A 27,915-nucleotide genomic window follows, 5' to 3' on the forward strand; every position below is an offset into this window, starting at 1 on the left:
ACTTAAGTTCCTCGGAGGTCAAAAGTCAAAGAAATATTGAATACACATTCTTAATGAAACCATTTACTTTTATGTAATGCTCTTTACAGATTAATTTAATTTTTTATTTAAATTTAAATCATACTTCTCCTGCATAGTTATTTTTTGCTAGAAGGACGTTTTGGAGTTGACATGCAATGTTTACAGCAATTAAATATTATTAGAACTAATTATCAACTATCTAGTCGGTGGGGGAGCTATATTTAAAGAGATTGGAGTCGAAATTATAAATGATACGGGAATTGAATAGTGAACAGATTTTCCAGTTAATCAATTATATAAGTTAAACTTGAAGAAATCAATTACATGGAATATTATGCTACTTAGATTTCGAGTTCAAAAGAACAAATTGGAATTGTGACGCATGTGTATCATCACTAACACACTGACCAATTCAAAAGCACCGTATATCAAATCTTAAAGGTTTACAGAGTGTCGTTGAAGCTTTAGGATATCATAGACTGGCGCCAATTTGTGGTACTTTAAGTTTATTCTTCTGTAAAGAACACAGCTTTATGTAAGCTATCCGGCAGTTCTTGCTCCAATCCGCAATGCTACTCTACTCTACGATGAAAGAAAGGAAATACTGACTCCGTAACGGAATCGATCAATATACGGAGTCTGAATTCCATAAGCTACGTTTTTTTTTCAAGAAGTTATAAACGGAATAGCAACGGATGTTCATAAATTTTCAAAATTTTGGATATCCGATATACGATTTATAAAATTTTTGGATGTGAATTTGTTATAGATTCAGTGTTGGAAACTACCATATGTGATGCAAATTGCCATGGAAACAAAGCAATTTTCTATTTATTATGCCATCTTCAACTGTTTGAAGTTAAATCTTTTTCTTTGATCTGGGCTTTGAGGATCAACTTGATTTTTACTGAAACAAATCCTATTTAATGCCAAATTGATTTTTGTATGTATCAAAACAGTATGATATGCATTGATCGAAACAAAGAAAGCTCATATGTTTATACTTTCGTTAGTGAAAAGGGATATAAAGTGGAAAATTTCTGCGATAAAAGACGACATAAAATTCAGTTGTCTCTGATAATTGAAACGATACAAATAAAACCAAACAAAACAAATTACACACGAGAAAGAGTATATAAAAAAAATCATACAAGTAAGGATACTTAGCCTCAGAGTGGTATAAAGGAATATTTTTTCTCAGGTGGAAAGGAGCTGCATGTGGATCGATCATACTTTGACCAGTTCGTTTATAGTTAAGCTATTCGTTTGATGATCTATACATATGACTACCGTTTGCTACTTGGCAATTTAAAAAACATATAACAGTCCCTTGGATATCAGAATTTGAGTATTTTGAGAGTTTGTTCATTGCATAATTTTTTAAACTTTTCTGCTGTAAACATACGTATATCGATATACCCACTTGTCTGCAGTAAATATACGTATATCGATATACAAACTTGTCTGCAATAAATATAGGTATATCGCTATAAAATCAGTATGTCCGCTCCATGGAAAGCACTGAAAAATGTCAAGAAGGCGGTGTCGAAGAAGCCAGTGGCGAAGAAAAAAGCTGCTGTAAGTAGATGTACATCTTTTAGTTATTCAGTCACGTGATCTTTATTTATCACAGATGTCTTCGAGGGGGAAGGGAGGGGGGGGTTAATATATCACAAAACATGTTTAACACCGCCGCATTTTAGCGCCTGTTTCAATTCAGGATCCTCTGGACTTTGATATATTTTTTTGCTCATTTGAATAATTCGGAATTAAGTGTGACGTCCATTTTCGCAGAACTATAGTTCATATATTTGTTTAGGGGCCAGCTGAAGCCCGCCTCCAGATTGTGGATTTTCTCGCTGTTTTGAAGACCCATTAATGGCCTCAAGGGTTTCTTTCTATTTTTTTTATTTTTAAGTTTTCAATCAAGTATACTTAATAGATGATAAAGGAATTCTAGTTTGAAGGTTTGCGCGAATCAATTAGAGATTTGATGATCGCAAATTGAGTTTCGTTGGCGACATATTACAGTATATCCAAAAGTAATACATTCAAATCTTGCGCGCATAATTTCAGATCACCAATTGAAACTTTTAAACAAAATTACTTTAACTTGTAAATGATCGGTGCTTATTGGAGAACCAGCAGATACACATGACCCAGTCTTTGATTTGATTCGATCGAAAATCATCGAGTTGCATTGACTATTTTGTTGTTAGTTCTGATGCTGCATGTTGGTTTTCGGAGCTTTAAACATTTTATTTGAATGGGCAATCAATTGATGTCCTGAATTTTTGGCGTTATCTTATCAAAATGAAAATTGCAAAAGGGGTTGCTATACGCAATAGTCTAATTTAAAATTAAATATGTTTTGAAACAAATATATATATTAATTAAGATGACCCTGTTCAGAATGTTATCCTGTATTGGCATCCATCTACAATAGGAGAAAAATGCACAAGATAAAATGCCACATTCTTGGAATAAAAAACAAATATTTTTAAATACGTTTTTGTATTTTTCTTAAACAAATAAAAATGAAGTAACTTTTATAAATAAAATTACTCTAACTTGTAAAAGAAGAGGGACGAAAGATACCAAAGGGACAGTCAAACTCATAAATCTAAAACAAACTGACAACGCCATGGCTAAAAATGAAAAAGACAAACAGAAAAACAATAGTACACACGACACAACATAGAAAACTAAAGAATAAACAACACGAACCCCACCAAAAACTAGGGGTGATCTCAGGTGCTCCGGAAGGGTAAGCAGATCCTGCTCCATATGTGGCACCCGTCGTGTTGCTTATGTGATTACAAATCCGGTAAATAGTCTAATTCGGTAGGTAATATTCATGAAAGGGAAGGGGATCGTAGTTCCGACGTAAGGATCCGTGGAGAAGCAGATACACATGACTGAGTCTTTGATTTGGAAACACACCGACAAGGCTAACTCACACACATGAAGCATACACTTGGTGCCACAAACCACCGAGTTGCATTGTATCATTACTATTTTGTTGGGAGTTCTGCTGTTGCATGTTGGTTTTCGGTGCTTTATGAAATTAATTTTAACACTACAGAGTGATAACTCTGTAAAGTCGGCTTAACGTTTTAATTACGTTGTGTTGTAAAAGGAATATTAAGCTTCTCAATGATCAAAATTGGTGTTTGTCAAATTGCTCTATGACCAGAGTAATTTTTCTGACGAAACAGTTGTTTTCAAATTTATTTTTTATTTTTGTTAAAGTGTCAAAGTGAATACTTTGTCAAAATTTTATGAAAATTAAACCAGCCAAATTAATTTTATTAAAAGTGTTGGGTACCACCTTAAATGGGCAATGATAATTTTCAGAACCTCGCTATTTTCTTCAATGTCCACCTCTGTAAGTCATCTTATAAATGTATATATTTATAATAAATATAAATTAAGTGTCGGTCATTTCTTGTCAAAACTATACCTTATCCTGACTTGTGGGGAAAAATTTAACATACATTGTGCCTTTAATTGCATACTAGAGCGTACTGGTTCTCAGAAGTTTGATTGTGCAAAACCGGTACATCTGATCTGAACAACAGGGCAAATTTGCCCTCCTATGAAAATTTCATATAGTTCTAACTTTCAACAAAGGTTATACAAAAAATTGCACCTTCTGACAAATATGCGCAGTAACTATTTTGTTTAAAATATATATTACTTTCTTGTATGTTGAATAAGCAGTTCTTTACCGTTAGATTTTTGGATTCATTACGTGGTTTCTTTTTATAAATTTTTGAAAATTTATTATCCAAATTAATTTATAAAAAATATGTGATAACGAATTTGATCCTTTGACTCGAAATTACATACGTATATAACTGTTATTTATCACGAATTTAATCCGCGATTTCGAATTATAATTTGCGATGACGAATTGTGCAGTTCATGATAGCGAGACGATTCAGTTAATCCGTGACTCTGGACTTTTTTGGATTCGTGTTCTCCAATTTTAGGATTGTATCTTTTTAGATTCTAGACGAGTTTTCGTATTTAAGTGATATCATAAACTTCTGAGCGTAACTATTCAAGTTTCTTTCGTTCTTATTTTAGACTGTTATTAAAAAATTAGTTAATAAACAGGATTAATCCAGTATTTAATTCGGATAATTGAATTTATATTTAACCCTAAAAAAGGTTTAACAAGATTATCGTTAAAATTGGATTAAGAAAGTACATTTTGTTTTGGTTACAAATTAGACAGATACATAAAAATTCATATTCACAATGACTGAAACAACTCCTAATCCTTCTCAATTCCGGAAGTGAGCTCGTCGGCTCTCCGAACTTTTCCGAAGTCCATCGTTAATTGTCGGAGTTTACGAGCTTGGACGTTGTATCTAGTTGACTTTGACCATAATGCTATTTACGCGGTGGGTCAGAGAAATTCAAATCAGAAGATAGTCGATGTTTTTTTTAATATATGGAATTTTGTATTTTTATCTTAATATTTCGAATACATACATTTAGCCATAGTTATTGTTTGCAAAAAAGGGGGGTTTCTGTTTATATATTCTTCAATTTTTAGACCATTTAATTTCTGAGGTTGTCCATTATTTTCTATTCATTTCAATTAAGTCTTTCTTTTTTGTTTGTCACAGTTTTCTATTTTCTTTGTTTTTTGGTAGAGTTTTCTTTTTTCTTTTTTTAAAGCAGTTTTCTCTATCTTTCTTTTTTTTGGCACAATTTTCCGTATTCTTTATTTTTGAACATTCTTTGTTTTTTGACATGTAGTTTCTCTATTTCTTGTTTTTTGACAAAGTTTTCGTTTTTTTCTAGGGCACAGTTTTCTTTATTCGCTGGTTTTGTACAATTTCCCCAGTATTCCTTTTTTTTTCTGGTACAGTTTTCGGCAGTCGGTTCTTATTTTTTTTTGCACAGTTTTCTCTATTCTTGGTTTTGGAAATCATCCACTCTAAACATTTCAGAACCACTCTAAATTTAACAGGAGTAGAACGACTTATTAACTCAAATTTGAAAATACTACAAATTGAAACATCTTTATATATGGGGGTGTTTGGATATACGCCTGAGGCGTCCTATGGTTTGATATTTTATACACAAAATATCAAACCATAGGTACCTTTGGGTAACCATAGGCCTCCTCAGGCGTAAACCCAAACACACCCATAATTTTCGTCTTTGGACAATATCTAGGAACCCTATTCTATGTATCCATGCATTAATTACTGAAAATGTTTTGTTCTATTTCTCAAACAATATGGCGCAAAGTAGCATCCGGACAAATAGTGCGAGGCATTAGCGTCATTGAAAAGTCACCCTAATTTTTGACATATATCAAAACGATTTCTTTGAAATATTAGCGGATTAACAATGGGTACAATATCACATTTAAAAGATTGGACTTTTTTTCTCTGTTAACCATGCGTCCATGCACTAATTAACGAAACGTTTTGTTCTATTTCTCAAACAAAGTTGACGTACAATAGCATGCGAACTAGTAGTGCGCCACTGCGAGGCATTAGCGTCTTCGAAATGTCACCCTAATTTTTTCATATATCAAAACGATTTAAAATTCTTTGAAATAAAAGCGGATTAACACTGATTTAACGAGAAACAACGTCATTTTCAATAATTAAATATTTTCTTATCTTTATGAATGGGTATAAAACTTTGTTTAAAAGATAAATATGTAGTACATACAAATGAAATTAAAAGCTTTTATTTTCAATTCGATTTGAAACATTATGTAATTTGTTATATGTTTGTTTATAAATGGTGAGACGTAAATAAAACATTGTATTGTATTGTATTGTAATTGATCGAAATTCAGTTAACGGGGTTTATATAAAAATTATACACAATTGAATAATTAGGGGGATGTGTTTTCTATTTTATTTATTTGTCTACGTTTGCTTGATGTCCATAGAAACTTAGTAATATGATGTTTTCAAAGAAGTTTTAATTGAAAATAAACTCGCCATTAAAAGTGTAAGACGGAAAGGGAGAAACATGCAACTGAAATCGTTGTGCGCTTAGTGTATTTTGTAAAAATTTGGGACCGGATACATGTATAAAAAATAGAAATCACTTCAAGGATAGGAAAACTAGTGGATAATTTCGTCGTGTGATTGAATTTAATTATTACAAAATTCCACGTGTGGTTTTTCGAATTCAAATTGTGCTATACTAAAGATCAAATATCTAAAAAAAAAAACGTATTTTTTCAAAGGAAAATGACAAAACTGCACAAATGAAGTTTTATTGGATTTATACAAGTGAACTTCAAGACTTCTGAAAAGAAATACAAATATCAAGAAATTAGTAAAATATTTTGCACACATTGAACGATCGACGTTTTGGAATTTGCGCCGCCTTCTGCAAACAATGGAACTATTTATGCTTTCTATAACTTAATATTTTATGAATACAATATTGACACAATTGTAACCGTCGCCTTTGTTTATATTTGGTTAATAAGATATTTATTAGATATTTATTACTTTACAAGATTGAAGTTTACTTTTCATTTTCGTTGTGTAAATTATCGATGGCGATGACCAACTTGGATTCGAACGTTATAGTTTTATAAGCGTATTTCGGGGTGTATAAAAGGATACCATGTATTCCGAGCTCAGAAGTTTCCAATGATTGCAAACCAGAAGTTTTGTTAAATGTGCCATTGGATATAAATATTCACCAAAAGTTTACCGATTTCCTGGATTTAAACCTGTTGTATCACCAAATATGCATTGAAGCTGAATTGAAGTCTTCTGCTTAAAAAAAGCAAACGTACCATATGTATTTCCTATCAGAGTTGCTTGAAGTTTTACTTTGAAGAGAGCATTCAAATCTAAAATGGTTTTAACCGATTGTTCTGAACCTCCGCAGTCGTCTAACTATATATTAAAAAAAAGGGGAAAGGTGAGTTTCTTTTATTACAATTCTTTGATACATTGTATTTGCTTGATGCTCTTATGAAAACATCTGTTTAAAATGCTTGCATCGCATCACAAACTACAACGGTTTTTATAAGCGAAAACGAATAAATATCTATCAAAATGTATCAATTAAAAAAACAAATAAGAAAGAAACGAGAATGTTTTAAAACGTGTGTAAGGCACTTCTCGAAGAACATTTCCCCAAATTTACGTTTATTCAAAACAAATTTGCATACATTTAAATATTCATTCAACGCAGTTGCGACCCTAGAAAGTGTGGGGGTGGGGGTTCCGGGGGTTGTTACCCCCTTTATGTTACCCCCTTTATTGGACGATCAATGCATTTGAGTTGGGACATATGGTTGGAACTCCCCCGTTTTATCTTGGGTTCGGATGCCCCATTTCAAAAATGGCTTCATCCGCCCCTGCAACGGAATATAATGATATACATTTCTTCGATACAAAAACTGATCATTATAAAGTTGTATGCCAGATCTTACAAAATATATGACATAATCAATTTAATTACTTTAATCTAATTGGCGTCTTGATTGCTTGGTTGCTCTGTCAGATTGGCATTTCGTAAAACAAAAAACTTGCTATGCGGTAAGAATTTTGTCGTTGTTGGAAGGCCGTACCGATCTATGAGGACTCATAGTCATTGGAAATCATTTTAACAGATCTTATTTTTATATAGACGACTTTCATAAAAATTGAAAGTTTAAACTTATTATATAAGGTGCAAGGGTATATCTGTCATTTGATAGTCATGTATAGATATGTGAATGTCAAACAACCCCATCTATTTATAATACATGTACATTCGGGTAAAGCGAGCGCAATTATTTCAAAGCATTTTCGATCGGATATCAGTGGTGTTCGTATAAGTTACGATGTTTGTCGGCTTGTGACCAGCAGCGTGTTTTGTTTCCATCCGACTCGTTAAATTGATAAATACACACACATGAGCTCTACTGGCCGATTACGAAATTCTCATAAAGGGACTGGGGAAAAAGGGGGGAGGGGTGTTTACTGACTGCCGTAGAGGGAACCCGCTCCAGTCATGCTTCAGTGATTCCATAAATAATCAACCAAATTGTTCTAGTACCTGGACATCCAGCCTTGTGATTGTTTTTTAAGTTGCTCATCCTACCATTTTTTTACTCAAAACTTTTGTCTTTTTTTCAACCCCCCCCCTCCCCCCCTCAATTTCAATGGAAGCTCCATAAAAGATAAATTGACTTTTTTTTCTATGTTTGAACTGCAAGGTCACAGAAAGATTATGTCTCAAACAGATTATGAGTATGATATTCACAGAGATTTTAAGGTCGAAAAGATGGCACATATTTAAATGTCCTTCAAGTACATTTCTACTTACATTTATATATATATATATAAAAAATTACATAATTGTAGTTAGACGTTACGCAAGCGAACATGTATATGCATATCAGATTTACGTTTTGCTCATATTGACAATTACTGGTTGAAAACACGTAGGTGAAACTCGCTCACGTGACGGTCTGTCGTCTTTTATTTTATATATTTCTTTCTGTGTCGACATATTGACCTTTGCAGTTCCCAAAACTATTTATAATCCGATCAAAATCAACGTAATTTCACGCAAACGCTAGGAAATGTATATTCATTGACGTCACAGTCATATTTACAGTGATTTAATAGTTGTTTAGCTCAAAATGGCTATTACATCACAATATACGTAATTTTAAAAGTTACTAGAAACTAAATTAAATGGGTAAATATTTTGAGATAAAAATACTATTGTTCTGTATTGGTATGTGACACTATAACAAACTATTCTGTCTGTCTGTCTGTTTGTCTATATGAAAAACCTTTTCCCTCAATACATGGTAATTTAAGGTGGTTCATAACAGTACAGGAAGATAACTTTTATATTTTTGTCAAAGGGTAAACGTAAATATTGTGTAAAAATTTTGTGAAAATTTAATAAGCCAAATTAATTTTAGTCAAGGTGTTTGGTACCATCTGAAGTAAGAAAAAACACCACCTTGTCCAGTACAAAGTTCGAGAAGGTTAAAGTTTGACCATCTTACTAGCTTAAATTTCCATTATTTCAACCTTGAAATAGATATATATGTAAAATCGATGACCAAAAGTTAAAAAGTTAAATGAAAAACTAGGCCAAATAAGTTCCTATCGCACTGTGTTCTTTTATCATTTTATATAGATTGTGTAGGAGAAAATCATTCTTTGGTGAAAAAAAAAATATCGATTTAAATTTATATTGTTAGGTAATTTAGATTTATGAGAATTACGTATATTATATTTGTATGCACATATGGTATACTTATAATGTATCGTTAAAAGCAATTGCAAAGCTGAGAATATTGTTCCAGATGAAAAATGGTAATTGCAAATTCTCAGTTTTGTTTTAAAGTTTGAAAATGATTCCTAAAGATAAATAAAAAAAATGGTGGCTTCTGACTATTCTAAGTTTAAGGAGGTAGACCTAGGTTAAGGGAAATAACTCTTAAAATCATCAGTACGTTTGTGTCAACCATTTTCAAAAATATATTCTAAGCTTCTAGGTTACATAGATTATTTTCAATCTGTTTCAGGTAAATGCTTAAAATACATTGATGAACTTGTCTTTAACAAACGCTTAACTGATTTACAGAGTTATATCCCTGAACCAAGGTCTACCCCCTTAATATTGTCTTTCTCCTTGGTTATTTATTATATATTATTACATAATATACTAAAACCGCTTCATCAACTTCTGAAATTACTTACAGCCGATCTCATTGAGTGTGTAGGGAAAGGTAAAAATCATTGGTTAGCTTGCTTGTAATATTGGCTGAACCGTGAAGTCATTTTTAAGTTAGATAAACTACCCTCCTTTAAAAGTAGACAAGTCCGACCAATCTATCTGTCTATAGGACTAGACTTATTCGAAAGGAGGATAGTATACCTTACCTAATAATGAATTCACGGTTCAGCTAGCAAGCAAGCTAACCAAGGATTCGACCTTTCCCTACACACTCAATGCAATCAGCTGTAATTTCAAATGACAGCATTCGTACATCAATGTTACATCCCTATCACATGTTGTAAGTCAATACGTTAATAAGTGCACTAATAGAGACCAAATACTTCTATGAAATATTAATTTTTAATCCCATTTTAACATAAAACGGTGTAACAATAGTCTCGGTACTTATACTGACAAACAAACACATGAGATTTTAGTTAAAAATTGATTTTAAACAAAAAACTATATGTAGTGTTTGTATTTTGTATCCTTCGAGATCTCTAATCAATAGTCCTTTTCGAAAAACTCCGTAACACAATTATAATATAATATAAACATTGAATTTTACGCAACTCACATCGAAGCTATTGTGTAACAAATAATACAACTTTCATGGTTATATTGCATCCAATAACTTCTGTATAAAACACAACACGCACATTAAAAGCAGATTCATTTACAATTTGTTTTTACGTCGCTAATGAACGGAATCTGACGAACTCGCACTATATTATATTTACTACACTAAGAATGCATAGAAATAAAATTTTAAGGAAGGATTCAAGAATTAAATTGAAATTTACTGCAAAGAGATCAGTACAGGTAAGACAACTGTAATTCCAATTTTCGCGCAAAATGTATAAACTAAAAAATTGTCTTTTAAATTCGGCGAAAACTCTGCAAGTTATACTAGTAACCAAAGAACAAAGACTAGGGTAATGCCGCTACAAGCCAGCACTCGTACCCGCAAAGTGGAAAGGGATTAACTTGTTTCCCAATCCACTTTAAATAAATATGTTTAAATTAACCAAAGAACAGAGTACATTTGAAAAAAGTTCCTACTTTCGGAGAACTGAGACTGAACTGTAGTACTATAAATCAAACATAAAGTACTCTACTAATTCCTAGTTAGTCATATTTTCGATGTGTTAGTAGCAACCCGTACGCAAAAACGCAGTTGCGTACACATCGAAAATATGACAAAAATAAAAATATGGTAAATCTAGTTAGAATAAAACTTAAGTAATAGAATTAATTATAAAGTGTTATAAAAATATGTAAATAGTCACTTTGTAACTATTTTTCGTTCCGGAAACTAGTTTTCTCTTTACATTTTCGGGACCAGCATCGTGAGTGTGCTGCTGATGCAAACAATTAAAATAGCTGAGTCCTCGGGGTTTCAGAATACAATAAGTGTGTCTACCGCTATGCCTCCTTACCCTGAAATTTTTTCTGAAGATTTCAAAATGACTGATGAAATAAAACGTGATGTTCTATTAATAGGGTAATATTTTTGCAACCTATTCGCCGATTTTTTTTACGATCAACGTGTTTTTTACTTTTTTATCTTATGTTCGGTCGTGCAAGATGGGTGCCTCGTCCATTTAATTATACGTGTCTTGAGATTAAAAGTGCTTATTCTCCATGTGCAAAATTTAAAGTCCTTGTTTTCCTTGCTTTGTTAAAACTAAACAATCGTTTTTGGAAGTTGATAAAAAGAACTCAGATTTAGTTTTGAAGTTTTTCCTTGTGGATTTTGGTACTTTAAAAGTATTTATATACAAATGTAAAGTTAAAGGTTTCCAAATTATGATGTTATAAACAAGGATTTATACCCGGGAATCTTTAAAATACTTAACATATAATATGCATGTATGTCGGTATGGACGACAACGATAGAACACTCTTTCAGTACCATGAGACGACTAACGAAATACAATGAAATCCATTCGTTTATCTGGGCTTGTTCTATTGAACATATACTACGAAAAACAAATGTTAACAGACACGGTTTTGGATAACTGGAAAGGAAATGGACCAATGGTCATTGTTTCAGAACTAACTTTGAAAATTAAAAGCTAAAAGAAAGACTGCTTGTTCTCTTATAAATTAAAATAAAACAGAGAAATGTGATTCGATTTATTTATGTATTTTCTCAATACAAAAAATACCCTTTAAAGCTTAGAAATTTGGATTTTCTCAGTGAATGTATAGTGGGTTGAGACTGATTAGGTAGCAATTAAAATATATGGTGGTGACTATATATTTTAATTGTTACCTAATATATAAATAAGCTCTACCCACTACACATAAGATTTTCTTTTTCAAATTTAATTATTTTCAAAAGTTGACTTGTTACTCATGAAAATAAGATTTCTATGAGGTCATTTTCAGTCCCAGGAAATCGCGAGAATGCAGGATTTTGCACCATTTACTCTAGAGCTTCTGTGGGCCTTGAGCGGCCCCAGACTCCTCGCCGTATGACTTCTTTCCCCGGCATTGCGTACACATCATTTTGGCCCAGCTACGCCCCTGCCTTCTGAATTAGAGAATTTCTAAACATAAAGTATTCTTTTGTAGAACTTAGACTGAACTGTTGTACTATAAACCAAACATAAAGTACTCTACTAGTTCCTATTTCGATATAACTAATACACTCTTCGAATTCCTACATTGGTAAAACGTAGACCGAACTATAGTTCTATAAAACTGATCATTGCGTGCTCTACTAGTTCCTACTTTTGTAGAACTTTGGTAAAACTTTGGTAGTACTTAGACCGAACTGTAGTGCTATAACCCAAACATTAAGTATTCTACTAGTTCATACTTTGATAGAACTGAGCCTGAACAGTAGTTCTCTAAACCAAACATAAAGTACTCTACTAGTTCATACTTTGGTAGAACTAAAACACTATTCTAGTTCCTACTTTGATAGAACTGAGCCTGGAACTGTGGAACTATAATCAAAACATAAAGTACTCTACTGGTTCATACTTTGGTAGAACTGAGCCTGAACTGTGGTACTTTTAACCAAACATAAAGTACTCTACTAGTTCATACTTTGATAGAACTGAGCCTGAACTGTGGTACTATAAACAAAACATAAAGTACTCTACTAGTTCATACTTTGGTAAAACTGAGCCTGAACTGTACTTTGGTAGAACTGAACTGAACTGAACTGTGGCACTATAATCAAAACATAAAGTACTCTATTAGTCCACAATTTGGTAGAACTAATACACTCTTCTAGTTCCTATTAGTACTATAGTACTCTTTAACTGAAATGACCGCGAAAATTTTATTTCATTTGATGCCTACTAAGATATGATTTTAGCTTCGTCATTTTAACAGATGTTTAAATCCGTCTTCATACATCATTAAACCACTTTGTTGTCACTTATCTGATTTATAACTTCTAAACTACATTTAAAAGTTAAGATTTAATTACAAAAATGTGATTAGATTTAAATTATATAATACAGTAGTGGCGTGAGATGAAATGAAAAAAATATAAATATGTTTATAATATTTTACGTATTCTTTGCAGAGGGCTCCAGTCTTTTTTTTTTTTTAATTAAGTATAACTTTATAATTGGTATAATTGAATGATCTTGTCATCGAATAAAACTTTTTTTGAACAGGCATGATTTTTCGATACTCAGACGCGGGAACCTTGTCAAAATTAAATACTTTGAAACTGGTATTTGATGCTTTGTGGCACCGTTAAAGTCCACAATTCCTCTAAAGTCCACAACACCGCTAAAGTCCACAACAAATTTCCGACTTTAACGGTGCCACAATGCTTCCTAAATAAGTTAGTGACGTGTGGCATTTAGGAATAAGCCATAAAGAAATAAAGAAATTAAAAAAAAGAATAAGAGCAAAAACTGACAGACTCATTGTCAGGATGATGCGTTTCAGTTACTTGATAGATAGATAAACAAGACAGTGATTATCTTTTAAAACCATTGTTAATACATTGATACACAGAATAAAATGATAGAATATAATAGTGTACAAAGTAAATGTTTCACAAGAAAAATATTGATTATTGCCTTGTGGGCTTATACATAAGCACAAAACAATAAATGAATATAAAAAAACAACCAATCTATCAGTTTCAGTGTCATGAAAAGGGCTTTCATACGTTTTTCACAATATTCAGCTCTCGAACATGTATTTCAAGTTTTCCAACTAAAACTTTTATTCAGCATTTTTTTTTATAGCAATCGGCATTGCTTTATCGCGGACTTCGAAGATGACACTAACACAAAACAATATATGAGCTCGATAAAATTGCAGCTTATATATATAAAAAAAACTCCCAGCTACATGTTGCCTTTTTGTTTTTCAAATGATTGTAAATTGCTTCAACGAGGAAGAAGCATTGAAATTAACTTGTGAAATATAACGTAAAAATTATTTACCACATATTTTCAGATCGCTTGAGTTATAAGACTATTTGCATAATGTCATGGTTTACTGAAACTGGCACCTTAATAAATAAGAAAGCATTCTTTAATAAATAAAAAAGATACCAGGACACCTCATTTAATAAATACGTTAACCTTTATTGTATAGCCGGATTCTAAAAACGGAATATCTATACTAGTAGTAAATTAAGTCGATTCCAGTGAGATTTATTTTTCTAGAAGATAAATCATAGGTATACCATACTAGATTTAAACTATATATTCTAAAAGCTAGAACACTAATGCATTTACGAAACTGATTCTGTGTTATTGAGTTATTTCTTTGGCCGATATTTCGTCAATCTTCGGCTAGTTCTTTCTAGATTAATTCGTACAGAATGAAAGAACTGAACTAACCCAATTGGTATAACTACAGCTTTATATCTATCTTGAAGTATCTGGGATTGATGATTTTACATTTAAACTTCAAATAAACTCTAAGTATCGTGTTTTAATTTGTCGTTGTGCTGCTTTTCTATTGAAGAATGTTTCATTTTCTAGTATAATTTTTTTCAATGCACGTAGTTCTACTCTTAATTATTTCAGTAGTGACTTATTATCATTGCTGCATTTGTTGACTGAATTTATTTTACGGGCCATTGTTGCTTCTACAGACAAGCTTTTTGTAAACCTATGATTTTTATGATACAATATAAACAAGTGATAAAAAACGCAATCATTCGTTTAATTCATTAGGAATTACACATTTTATTATTGCTTCTACAGACAAGCTTTTTGTGCAGCTTAGATTTTTATGATACAATAACAGGTGATGAAAAAGCGCTATCATTATTTTAATTCAAAAGAGATTTCATGTTTTGAATTTTAATTAAGTGTCACTGTTTTGGTGTCGATGACTTAACGTGCCCCAAATTCATCTCTGATTTTAAAATGTAAACTTGTCAGACAATTTAAGTACCATTTAAATATGGCTATATTTTCCTACAAATTCAAATGTTTTACAATCATTTAATTTTTTCTTTAAAAAAATATTGACAATATTTTTTGTGACGCTTCAAAATGATGGTGTCGTACCGCCTATTGATTGTTTTCCATGTTTTTTTCTTTTTTGTATGACCTATTTAGTGGACAGTTATTTTTTTAAAGAGAAATAGCAGTTTAAAGAAGAAAATGCCATTTTCGACGCATTCTTCATATATTTCTATGTGTAAATTCTCTAAGCTGTATTGTTTTTGAATAAAAAGACTTTTATTATGGGCCGGCACTAAGCCGGTCCGTTATATGATATGGGTTTGAGATTGTTACATGGGTTTCTGCGGATCTACAATATTATTTTTTATCATATTTACAGAACTTTTTCATAAACGTTTAACTGTTTCGTATCATCCGTTCGGAAGTCAATACTACTGCTGCAATACATGATTTCTCGTCCTTCTCCAAATTACTTCTCTTTTCTTTGTTTCATTTCAGTTCTCTCACTCACTTTTTTGCACTTTGAATTTCAATTTTAGATCATAAATAATTTTATAGCTTTAGAAACCAAGGTCCATATTGCTTATTCTTATATATCTTTTATAAAAATTAGATTTGAATTAGATTTACGATGCTGATAATTTTAATTATCGCACACATATATATCAAATTTTTATAAATTTATTTTCTCAAGAAATCTTTTCAATTTTTTCTTGAATAAATGTTATTTCATGTTATTTAATGTGCACTTTCACTTCAAATGTTCCAACTTCCCTTTTAATTGAAATTAAAAACTCGGATTTCGTCTATTAAATCTTTTGTACACAAGTTTACAAAGGTGGCGAGATTTAATATGGAAATAAAAAGACTTTTAAAAATTGATATTGAAGTGAAATAAAACTATTTGTAATGGGAACACCGGTTCACTTATCGTTTACGTTGTACATGAATAAATTTAACTTTTAAAAATTTGATGTCAAAATTATGAGTTTGATTTTAATTCAAAGTTGATCATTGAGATGATAGAGTTTTAAATGGAAGGCCAAGTAAATTATTTCAAGTTTATGACCCCTATCTTCTTACTTCTATAATGTTTTTATTTCTTATATTGTGCTGTAACATTTTCGTAGTGTGGAATTGTTGAGCGCTCTCATATTCACGTTATTTTTGCCACTGAAATAATTCCCAATTTATATATATATCTTTTGTTTGCTGAGGTAAGTACGAGATGTAGGCATAGTCAGGAGCCTCTGGCCTTTGTTAGTCTTGTATTATTTTAATTTTAGTTTCTTGTGTACAATTTGGAAATTAGTATGGCGTTCATTATCACTGGACTAGTATATATTTGTTTAGGGGCCAGCTGAAGGACACCTCCGGGTGCGGGAATTTTTGCTACATTGAAGACCTGTTGGTGACCCTCTGCTGTTGTTTTTTATTTGGTCGGGTTGTTGTCTCTTTGACACATTCCCCATTTCCATTCTCAATTTTATACACATCATACGTATATTGACTAATCATATTCAAACTGTTTGTTCTTTGAACTGTCTGAAGGAATGTCTTTTCCATCTTCTGAAGAAAAGCTTAACGATGTTAAGATATTGTTACTCAGGCGCGGATCCAGAGGGGGGGGGGGGTTCCGAGGGTTGGAACCCCCCTTTTTTGGGGACGATCAATGCATTTGAATGGGGACATATAGTTGGAACCCCCCCCCCCCCCTTTGTCCTGGGTTAGGACCCCCCCCTTTTTAAAATGGCTGGATCCGCCCCTGTTACTTTTCCTTTTTCCTGGCATTTTACAGCATCTTACTAGTCTATAAAATGGTGCTAACTACTTTATTATAACGTTGTGGGTGCGGTGCGTTCGACAGCAATCCGAATTGACTAGGATTGAGTTTTCTTGTCTAAGGTTTGCGGGTTTCTCTGGGAACTCCGGCTGTCGCCGTTCATATATAACTGACCGCCAAAATCAAACCAATGGTTTGAAAGTGGCACTAAACACCAATAATCCAATAGTCAATCAGTATACCTTATTTTAATGTCAAATAACCAAAACTTGAAATACGAAAGTTAAGAGTTTGCCTTGACGTTTTTTGTGTAACCTGAATGCAACGTTCTTTTTAGAAAATCCCATTTTTTACTCCGGGGTCTACTCTTCGCGCTGACCGTCTGGACTAAAAACTTATTCGCTTCAAGGGAAGCAATTCCGCCACATTGACAATGTCATATTTATTTGTTTGGCCTTAATAAAGTATTATAACTGGATGAACATATATCAGGAATTCAATAGAAAAGTTTATCTTTATCATAAATTTGACAATATACATCCTATATATCGATCAATGCAAATTTGACAGGCCCTTAAATGGACAATTTAAAAACTGAGGAATTAAAATGATTCAAACAGTATTCATTCACAAGTAGGGCTCTCCCTGACGTGTGAAATTTAAACTGATTTTTATGAATACACTATAAAGGAGAGGAAACATTTGTATACCTAATTATATACAAATGATTTTTACAGCTTTTAAATAGAAAAATGTTTGTAGAGGGTGACGTAGTCTCTTGACGAGAGTAGTTTACTCAACTTTTAAATTGAAAGTGACAATGACACTACTTAATTTTCATAATTATACAAAGAAAAGTAAAATGTACATTGATTATGCATTTTGACGAGACTTTCAGCTGCTGAATATACACATGGACACGTGAATTTAACTTTGAAATATTGTGTTAGCTTGGTTAAGCAGTAGATGGATTTTTGTCAAGTGTGTGTTATGTCAACATAACAGTTAATGAAATTGATCAACACAGTTAACATTTGTTGTATCCTTCAGTGTATTGGATTTAAACAGAGCATATAGGCAGTGTCCTAAAACGAAGATACTTAACCGGTTTGGGAGTCTTTAATGAAGTCCATGTTAGTGTTCAAACTGACGTGATTTTAGAATGTCTTTTCGTTATTTCTTGCAGGAGAAAGTTAAAGATGACGCTCCAAAATTATCTGCTAAGGAAGCCTTCAGAGCATTTGTGTATGACAGTAAGTATCCTTTATATATTGATAGTTTTCAGTATTCTCGTCTTGGTGAGTAAGGATTGTAATATTGGCAACTGAACGTCAAGGATCCATTAATGCAGTCAATCAGTTAGACTTTCAATCAAGTAATTAGATAGTCATATAATTATTACATCAGTCAACTTATTAGTCTGTAAATCATTCATTCAGGGAATTAGTCAGTCATTTATTATTCAATCAAAGACTAAGAAAGTCAGAAATTATTCAATCAAAGACTAAGAAAGTCAGAAATTATTCAATCAAAGACTAAGAAAGTCAGAAATTATTCAATCAAAGACTAAGAAAGTCAGAAATTATTCAATCAAAGACTAAGAAATTCAGAAATTATTCAATCAAAGACTAAGAAATTCAGAAAATTATTTAGTCAACTAGTCAGTCAGTTTATTATTTAACCAAGTAATTAGAATAGTAGTAAATTATTCAATTAGGCAATTAGAAAGTCCGCTAATTATTCAATTAAGCAATTAGTGAGGCCGCTAATTATTCAATTATGCAATTAGAAAGTCCGCTAATTATTCAATTAAGCAATTTACCAAGATGTTAAATATGTTATCCAACAGTAAGAAAGCCAGTTAATTACTCAATTCTTCAGTTTATTTAACTAGACAGTAAATTATGCACTCCATAATTTAGATAGTCGGTTAACTATTCATCAGGCAATCAAAGCTAGTCAGTTAATTATTCATAACACAAGATGTAAATCAATTGATTTTTCAATTACTGAATTAACTAGTCATTGATTTAATTATGATATTCTTTAATCAGTTAGATACTCCCTCAGAAAAGTAGTAAATCACTCAGTCAATCAATCAATCAATCAATCAATCAATCAATCAATCAATCAATCAATCAATCAATCAATCATTCAATTAATCAATACATTTTCATTGACTGTGTTTCAATCATTCTATTCGCAAACAATATCTGGTTTTGAGATATTCTTTTAATAACTGCTCTTGATAAAAGTAACTTCGGTTGAACGTTAATTCCTTCTCATTTATATAGTTTAATTGTACCATTTGCTTACGAAACAGCTTTCATAATGTACCAAACATGGGAATGCCTTTTCACAATAGAAATATTAATTATTATTTCTGTTGTTAAGCACACAGTGTAAATCTATAGTGTGTGGTTTGCCGTTGAGAAGTATATACATGTAGTTATACATTCAACCACTTCAACAAAGGCTAGAAATCATTTATTATGAGCAAGCCTCAATTTTACGTCTTTTTGATATTAAAATGTTAATAAATGGATTTAATAACTGACATACTGATCTTTTCAATTTTTACATAGATGAAAAGGAATTTTTGATAAAAGGTTAAAATATATCAATAATTCAATAAGGCTAATCATTACGGGGGTTACATATTACTGTAAATGTCTTTTGAACGGAATAAACTAAGCTGATGTAAAATATGAAAACCAGCGCGGTCTAGAACTGTGTCAAGTCAGTTCGTTCATCTTTTCCTGTCTGTTAAACTTTTTTGGTTCGAGCGTCACTGATGAGTCTTCTATGTTGATAGAAAAACAAAATATATTGGGTATTCATCCATGACGCCATATCAGTTAATGCGCATCAAAAATTATACAAAAAGCAAAGGAACTGCGCGTTTATTGTTGTTCTTCATCTCAAAGTCACAATGAGTTTATTTCCACCAAATGCGTTAATCTTAAAATGAAAGGTGTAATATGATTGCCAATGAAACATCTATCAAAACTAACCAACCAATAACGTAGATTTAACGTAGATTTAAGCAACTTCATCAGACATCCTTCAACAGTGAGAAAAACCCACACCAGCCTGATAGTCAGCTATATAAGCCACTCACATGCCAACATGTGAAATTTTTCAAATGAAAAAACAACGGCAAAATTTTTAACAAAACAACAAACGAAAACAGATATAACAGACATTAACCAACGAAAACTGCCGAATTACAGGCTCGTGCTTGGGGCAGGCACAAACAGAATATACCGTGGTTAAACATATGTGTGAGAGCTCAATGATCCCGACATGGAACACTGGTTTAACAACACAACATAAAACTAATCGTTGAAAATCTGTTGAAAATGGGTTGACCAAAGAAATTAAAGGCCGATCCAAGCGAATTCTAGCTTGCATAAGAGAAATTCGGTTTTGATAAAAAAAGAATGACAGCAGATTCCCTCGTTATATCTGATGGTACCTTTTAATGCTGTTTGTATCAGATGAACAATGAATAAATCATAAGATCATTTCACATAACAAAAATCACGTTTGTGCAAGGTCATGAAACAATTTATTGCGATAACTTTGCAGTTGGAATAGCTTCCATCAAAGTAATGTCAATCAATTAATGCTATTGTAATTAGGCAATGCTAGTTAATTTTTAGATTCTCATTGCCCCCTTCCCCTTCCTCCTCCGAGTTTTGTCTTTATATTTTTTTTATAGGGTTGGTGTTATATTTCGGAAATCTAAAATAAAAAGTGAAAATCAACACATACAAAAAAAGACATAACACAAAACAATGAAATTAAATTATCAATCCCCCCTTTTCCGCTTTTTTTGTTGTGTACCTTTCAGAAGTCCCCCCTTTTCAGTCTACTCTGACATACGCTACTAATAATTTTGAGACATTAAAAATGATTTAAATTTCATATTGCATCTTATGTCAAATATACATTTTGCTTTTTACATGGTTTTCCCATAATGCATAACTCTATTTTGACTTGCAGCACTGAAGAACGTGTTCAGCCTTACAGCACGTGATGATGGTGACATAAACGTGAATATAGATAACGTCACTCCACTGATGAAAGCACTGGAACTGGACACCAAAGATGAAGCCTACATTGACATGGTGCACGAAGCCTGCATAGAGAGTGAGTAATATTTAAAATCACTGGCGGATCCAGAAATTTTCGTAAGTGGGGGCCCACTGACTGCCTAAGAGGGGGCCCGCTTCATTCACGGTTCAGTGATTCCCTATATAAGCAACTAATTTTTTTCCCGAAAAAGGGAGGCCCGGGCCCCCTGCCCCCCTAAATCTGCCTCTGAAAATAAAACACGTCCATTGAACTTATATTGAATATACATGGTTCCCAAGTGTTCTCTTTTAACCAATGATATTTCTAGAAGCTCAAAGGAGGCAAGATAGTGTTTACTCTGAGCAGACGATGCAGTCTTCTTGAAGATCGATATATTATTTTGAAGATGCATACCATTCAACCAGTCTATATTGTGGAAAATATACACTAAATTGAGTTAATTAAGTCTTAAAAACACATATCCTGTATTTTATGCTTTCATAGTTCGTAGTTATTAACTTTTTTGCGGTTTTCTTCTCAATTAGACCACGGTATAATGACAAACGTGTACAATGGTTGAATATAACTTATATTTACATTATCTAAGTTTGTTTATTTTTAAGTAATCTTTGTTATTAACTTTTTTGCGGTTTTCTTCTCAATTAGACCACGGTTTAATGACAAACGCGTACAATAGTTGAATTTGACTTATATTTACATTATCTAAGTTTGTTTATTTTTGAGTAATCTTTAATATACCACTTCCTGAAGTTTAAATCATTTTATTGAAAAAGTTTATTTAAACCTAAAAAGTGATATAAAATAAAATTGATTTGTCAAAATAAGGCATGTAATTGGAAGCCTTGTACTGAAAACTGAGCTGTAAAAGGCGTTAAAACTACCATGGTCCACAAATTTACTAAGGTTTTCATAAAATGACCTTAATATCCTAAAGTCAAAATGTTTTCTATTTTTTTGTGTTTACGGTCATACTTGTACTTCCGCTAAACGTGCACAACAAGCGTCCCGACTTACAAATCATGTTTAAACCAAACACCGTGTTAAAATAGTGCCGAATTCTTAAAGAACTCTAGTTTTACTAATGTAACAACACTTACTGTATAAAATCTGTGTAGACTATTCTATCTTTATTTTTCAATTTATAAATATCAATTACAACATATATGTTAAGCTAAACTGAATCATTTCATTGTTTTCATCGTCCATATCGAATAAGCGTGAAATACTTGTCACTGGACGTTACGTTATCCTCTATACCAATCAATTATTCTCTGTTTGCTTATTCTCTATTGGAAATGTTTGCATAAGAAATTGGCATGGTCAGAGATTGTATGTTTTTCCCTTCAACATGATGTTTCACAAGACAACCCTAGAGGAGTGTCCTGAACATGGGACAGGCACATAAATATGCATTGGCTTTAAACACATTTATTAAAGATCTGTTAACCCTCACCCTTTGATATTGTCTGTTGATAATTTGATGTTTGCATCAAATAAAGGTAATTTTGGTTGCATGATTGTTTTTTATTAATTTGTCTTGAATGTTTGCTAGTTGTTGATAAACATGACTTTGGTGCCTGCTCATTATTTTATTGTAGTTGACCTGTATTGTTTGGTAACAGTTTTATCTTACTCATATTTAAAGAAATATTATTTCAAATGCATAATATCTTTTTGAAGTTTACTCTGTTGATAAAAAAGGAACAGTGACTGCGCATTTAAATATTTTATATAAATTAAAAAAAAATATGCGAATAAAAATTAAAGAGATGCTTTGATCTAAATCAAATGAAGTTCTCATTCGTGTAAAGACTAAGTACACACATACTGGTTGTTAATGTAAACAAATAGACTTTAAATCACAAAGTGTTTAGAAGTCTTTTTTCGTGGGCGATGATATATGTATAAATATTTAAGAAGTTATGTAATAGAAGATTTACCCGGCATCTACAAGGAACCGCTTTTTAAATTGAAATTTATTTAACACTTTAATTTTCATCTCCTTTTAGTCATTATCTGTTATATTTGTACAATAAGCATACTGATATCATTAGATGGTGACCCATTAGATAGATTGTTTCAAGGAAGGAAACAGAGTCACAATTAATGAAACTTTATTTTTTGTATATATTAGTCTATTTATTCATACATACTCGACGCGTAAAAAGTAATTTGTGTAGTTCTTGGGAATCTCAAATACCCCCTCCCTCCTTTTTTTGCTCCGTCCGAACAAAGGTCTGGTCAAGTATATTTTATAAAATTGACCAGTGGTTATTAGGCAAATAATAAATCTAAGTGCAATCCAATTTATTATAAAACTCGCGTTTAAGTACATCTGATCTCTCAGGCTTTTTTACTGACCGATATATTTAATATTTGAAATTTCAATTGGACAGACAATATCCCCCATTGAAGGATTAAGTCTCATTTACTCTATTTAATTTAGGATTTAATAAATGACCACTATAATAAATGTTTGGTACAGATAATCTACAATCTGGCATGTAGAGGTCAACAGGTGCACACTTTATAAAATTAAGAATTCAATCGGGGAATGTGTCAAAGAGACAACAAATCGAGCAATAGGACAGATATTACATATCGAATTTGAAGTTACGTATTGGGACGGGGAGATGGGAGGGGATCGCGAGGGATAATAGAATATGTACATTATGTAATGAGGGAATAGGGGATGAGTTTCATATATTGCAATTGTTTATCGGTAAAAATGCTGATGTTTCTGCTCTTAGGTCAAAGTTTATACCAAATTACTATGTAATGAATCCAAGCAAGAACAAATACTGGCTTGCTGTCTATAATTATGTAACGTACAAGTTTAAAGGAAATTATCAATAAAATACTTAATCTAATTATACCAATTGTCTTTTATAATATACTATGTATTTGTGTTTCGTTTGTCCTGTCTCGCTATGTATTATCTTAATATGTTTGTATATATTGTCCTCTTGTACACAAGCATGTGTCTGAGGTTATAAATAAAATCTTAAAATCTTGAACCAAAGAGAAAAACATAGTTCAACACCTACAATGGGTCTTCAACACATCGGGAGAAATCTGCAGTGGCGGATCCAGGGGGGGGGGGGGGGGGGTTCCGGGGTAGCGCACCCCCCCTTTATTTTTGCCGATCAATGCATTTGTATTGGGACATATGTTTTGCACCCTTTGCACCCCCTCCTTTTGCCCTGGGTTAGCACCCCCCCTTTCGAAAATTCCTGCATCCGCCCCTGATCTGGCACACATAGGCGTCTCTAGAACCCTTCTTGTATGGATAAAGTTTTCTCTCGTTTCTAAAGCTCGTACAAATGAATTAATATTTTTCCGACAATGTTCATATATCATGAATATGATCTGTGTCCCCTGTTGCTATTTAAAACGTGTACAGAATATTTTTTGTCCACGATACAGATAGCCATTGTAATATAAAGAAGCTACCATTTAATTTAATCTGCTGTATCAAATTTGAGATAACTCTTATGTTGGTTTTTCGTCTTATCTTTTTGCAGGTTCGAGTTCAATGTTATGTTCTCTCCGTTTATAGATTGCATATATCCCTATACGAAATAAAAGTTTACTCCCCAATCAGATATAACTTGAATGTCCGTCCTAATTATGATAACCCATCCCTTTTAAAATACACTATACCAGCTAGCCTCTCCATATGAAAGTTTCAAACTATTTTTTTACGACTGTTGACATGGAAAAAGTTTCTGGGTTTAATTAAGATTTTACCATAAATTCACGAAAAAGTGCTATTTTTACAGGTTTTGGAAACATCAATATAAATGAATTTGACGAAACTATAATGGAACAAAGGAAGCGTGCGACAGGGGAGGAGTTTGACGATGACTTTAGGTCCGCCTTCAGATTGATTGACGTAGATGGTGATGGTATCATCTCGGTTCAGGATTTGTACCAACTAATGATGGGTATTGGTGAAATGTTAACAGACGACGAACTTTCGGAACTCCTCAAAGGGGCCGATGCTGACGGAGATGGAGAAGTTAGTTACAAAGGTAATACATCCGGTGTTTTTTTTAACCTCCTTTTAAAACAAAGAAGAGTTGCTTACCATTACATATAATAGTGTTCGATAATACGCCAGGTGGTGGTGCATGAATCGGAGTATGCTCATTTGACAATTACAATCAGTACTTTGACAGGTGTGCGGAAAATATTTATAGAAGTAATTAATGGCTACATAAAATTGAGAATGGAAATGGGGAATGTGTCAATTGAGACAACAACCCGACCAAAGATCAGAAAACATATACATATTTGATAATTTAATATATACAGAATAAAATCATCAATCTATTCCAAATTCCTTGACTTGACAGCAGTCAGACATCCAATATCGAGTTTGCCTTATATGCGCATTTTTTAAAAAGATTTTCATCCTTTTACTTTTTTATAACGATAAATGGACACATAAGAAAAAAAAATATCTCTATAAAATCAGGAAAGGCACGTCACTTTACTATAAAATTGCGTTGTATTAAATAGCAAAAAGCACATGTAAAATCAGAATAATATCTAGCAATAATACGATAAATAAACTTATACCGTCTAAACGTATATAGTATAGCTAGCTAGTCCTCTGTTTAACATTTAGATCTATAATGCCCTTTCCCTTCTTCATCTCTACTTTTGGTACGTAGCTTCTTTTTAATTTGACTAAATTCTGCAATCTGTGATGTAATCTAACACTCGAGAAAAGGTAATTTTACACTTTGGTTAAACGAACATGTTTTTTTTAAACCAGACCAATGGAAGTGTTATAATTTTACTTTTCAGATTTTCGTTTTTTCTTGACTGGCGAAGTACTAGAAGAGGACATTGAACCAGGAAATGAAGATGTTGACGATGAAACTGAAAACGTCGAACCGGAAGTTGAAGTTGAAGACGACAATAAAGCTGATGAAGTGAAACCTGAGGAACCCGAAGAAGAGGAAAAGCCCGAGGAATTAACAAAAGAGGAGGAGGAGATGCGTGCGCAGAAGGAAGTGACGAAACGTAAAAGTTTGTTGTGGGCATTTGCCTCTCAGAAATACGAAAAACCAGTAGAAACTAAAATACCAGATATAATAAAGGAAATTAAAAAAGAAAAGAAACCCGATATAGTTGAAGAGGATGACAAGAAGGACGTTGATAATGACAGCGAAATTGCATCCGAACCAAAACCCGTGACATCAGTCACTGTAAATTATTTAGAATCAGTGAAAGAAACGGACACTGTCGAACACGCAAGAACCAATCAGAATCAACCTAATGCCGCATTACGAAGACAGTCATTTTCAGCTATGACAAGTGTGGATTCGGGATTCGATGCTATGGATGCAGAAGACATACAGTCACATATAAATGACCAGTCAGAAAGCGTTACCGACGACGGATTTTGTTCCCGAGCCACATCGGCAAGATCCAGATTAACACACGATAAAAGCCGAATATCGTCTGCTAAAAGCCATTATTCTAGCAGGCCGTCCACAGCTAAAAGTATTGCTGAAGAAAGTTTTCAGGATAGTGAACAAAGTAATGAACTTTTTCCAAACGGAAGTGATCAGTTAGGACGCAGATCTTCTCGGAGCACTATTGCAGATGTCGAAAACGAGTCCGACGAAGAAAGTGCAATCGCAGATGACTGTGAGTTTGATACTCCATTGACGGAAAGGCAACTAGTGTTTTTAAAGCAAAGGGAAGAACAACAAATATATTGTCAACTGGGGATTGAAAGAAAGGTAGAAAATATTGAACCACGTAACTTTAGTAGTGATGAGGATTCTTTAGATTTGGAATCAGTAAGTCAGTATGACCCAAATGAAATTACTCCGCGAGTGAATTTATCTCTTTTAAAATCAAAACATAAAAAGGCAGTCCCAATTCTAGAACGAAGTAGATCTGCTACACGTTTGAGAACATTCAAGAAAATTCAAAAGGCCATTTTAGTCCGACAAAACACAGATCCTAGAATGAATGTTGAACACATAAAAGCAGCTAACGAGAGATTTGTGCGAGAACAAAAGACAAAACAACAAAACACAAACACGAATGGACTTTATTGTACGCACATAAGTCTTGATTTGAACGTTGAAAAAGAAGAGAGTCAGAAATCTCCTAAACCAAAAATGAACCCAAGATATAATAGTAAAAACGCTGTGTTATCAAACACGAATTTTTCATCACAACAGACCTCTTTACGAATGTTGTTAAAAAGACCACAGACTGCTATGACGTATAGAGAAGCCGAAAAATTAAACATTGTGTACGGGAAAAACTACGACTTAAATTCACCGAGAAGTAATTTCGGCGGGGAAATGAAAATTGTCGATTTAGCAAAAAGTGTCACTATAGATACAGGTAGTATTGAACGACCGGGATTAGCACATCATCATCATGGTTATAAAAGCGTTTTACCGTTAGGACGCGTACTGTCAGGATATAAGAGTAAAATAAACCAAGGAAATGGCATAATTTTAAATTCAATATCGAGAAAGCTGGAGCGAATTGACTATTTTACAAATTTGGGAAACGGAAGGCCAACAACGCCTCAATTTTCTCAGAGCATGTCGACAAAACAAGTATCATCACATAAACAATTTTCTCGAGGCATGTCGACACAACAGGTACCACAGAGACAATCAATTATAAATTTAGAAATACCGGAAGGTGCGCGTCTGTCATGCAGACGACAAACACAATCTACAAGGTTTACATCTAAACCTCTTATACGAACATGATAGCCATTAATTTATCTGAAATAAAATGTTAAGTTTTTTAAGTGAATTGATTAATGCTGCGTAAAACAATTTCTGAAAACGCGGCAGTTTTTGTTGTTACGAAAAATGAGGG

The 27,915-nt window shown here is 32.7% G+C and overlaps 1 protein-coding gene across 3 annotated transcripts; it reads left to right on the forward strand.

The window, feature by feature from the left end:
• The first annotated feature begins 222 nt into the window (after positions 1-222).
• LOC139498808 (uncharacterized) lies at positions 223-27,841 on the forward strand. Of its 3 annotated transcripts, none has more exons than XM_071287362.1 (5): positions 223-1,599; positions 18,131-18,197; positions 20,953-21,099; positions 24,828-25,079; positions 25,861-27,841. In XM_071287362.1, exons 1-5 carry the CDS (start codon positions 1,522-1,524, stop codon positions 27,801-27,803), a joined length of 2,487 nt encoding a protein of 828 aa, XP_071143463.1. In that variant the 5' UTR covers positions 223-1,521; the 3' UTR covers positions 27,804-27,841. The 3 variants fall into 3 exon arrangements, with proteins under 3 accessions (XP_071143463.1, XP_071143465.1, XP_071143464.1); XM_071287364.1 differs by lacking the exon at positions 223-1,599 and adding an exon at positions 6,817-6,945; XM_071287363.1 differs by lacking the exon at positions 223-1,599 and adding an exon at positions 10,332-10,578.
• Positions 27,842-27,915: the final 74 nt, after the last annotated feature.

Source organism: Mytilus edulis, chromosome 12, assembly GCF_963676685.1.
Source record: "Mytilus edulis chromosome 12, xbMytEdul2.2, whole genome shotgun sequence".
In the NCBI taxonomy this organism is placed as follows: Eukaryota; Metazoa; Mollusca; class Bivalvia; order Mytilida; family Mytilidae; genus Mytilus; species Mytilus edulis.

Bases quoted from the DNA above. Each gene is read 5' to 3' on its own strand.
- LOC139498808 (XM_071287362.1), top strand. From the start codon at position 1,522: ATGTCCGCTCCATGGAAAGCACTGAAAAATGTCAAGAAGGCGGTGTCG. The intron at 1,600-18,130 runs GTAAGTAGATGT...TATTTCTTGCAG, and splicing joins TGGCGAAGAAAAAAGCTGCT to GAGAAAGTTAAAGATGACGC. The intron at 25,080-25,860 runs GTAATACATCCG...TTTACTTTTCAG, and splicing joins TGGAGAAGTTAGTTACAAAG to ATTTTCGTTTTTTCTTGACT.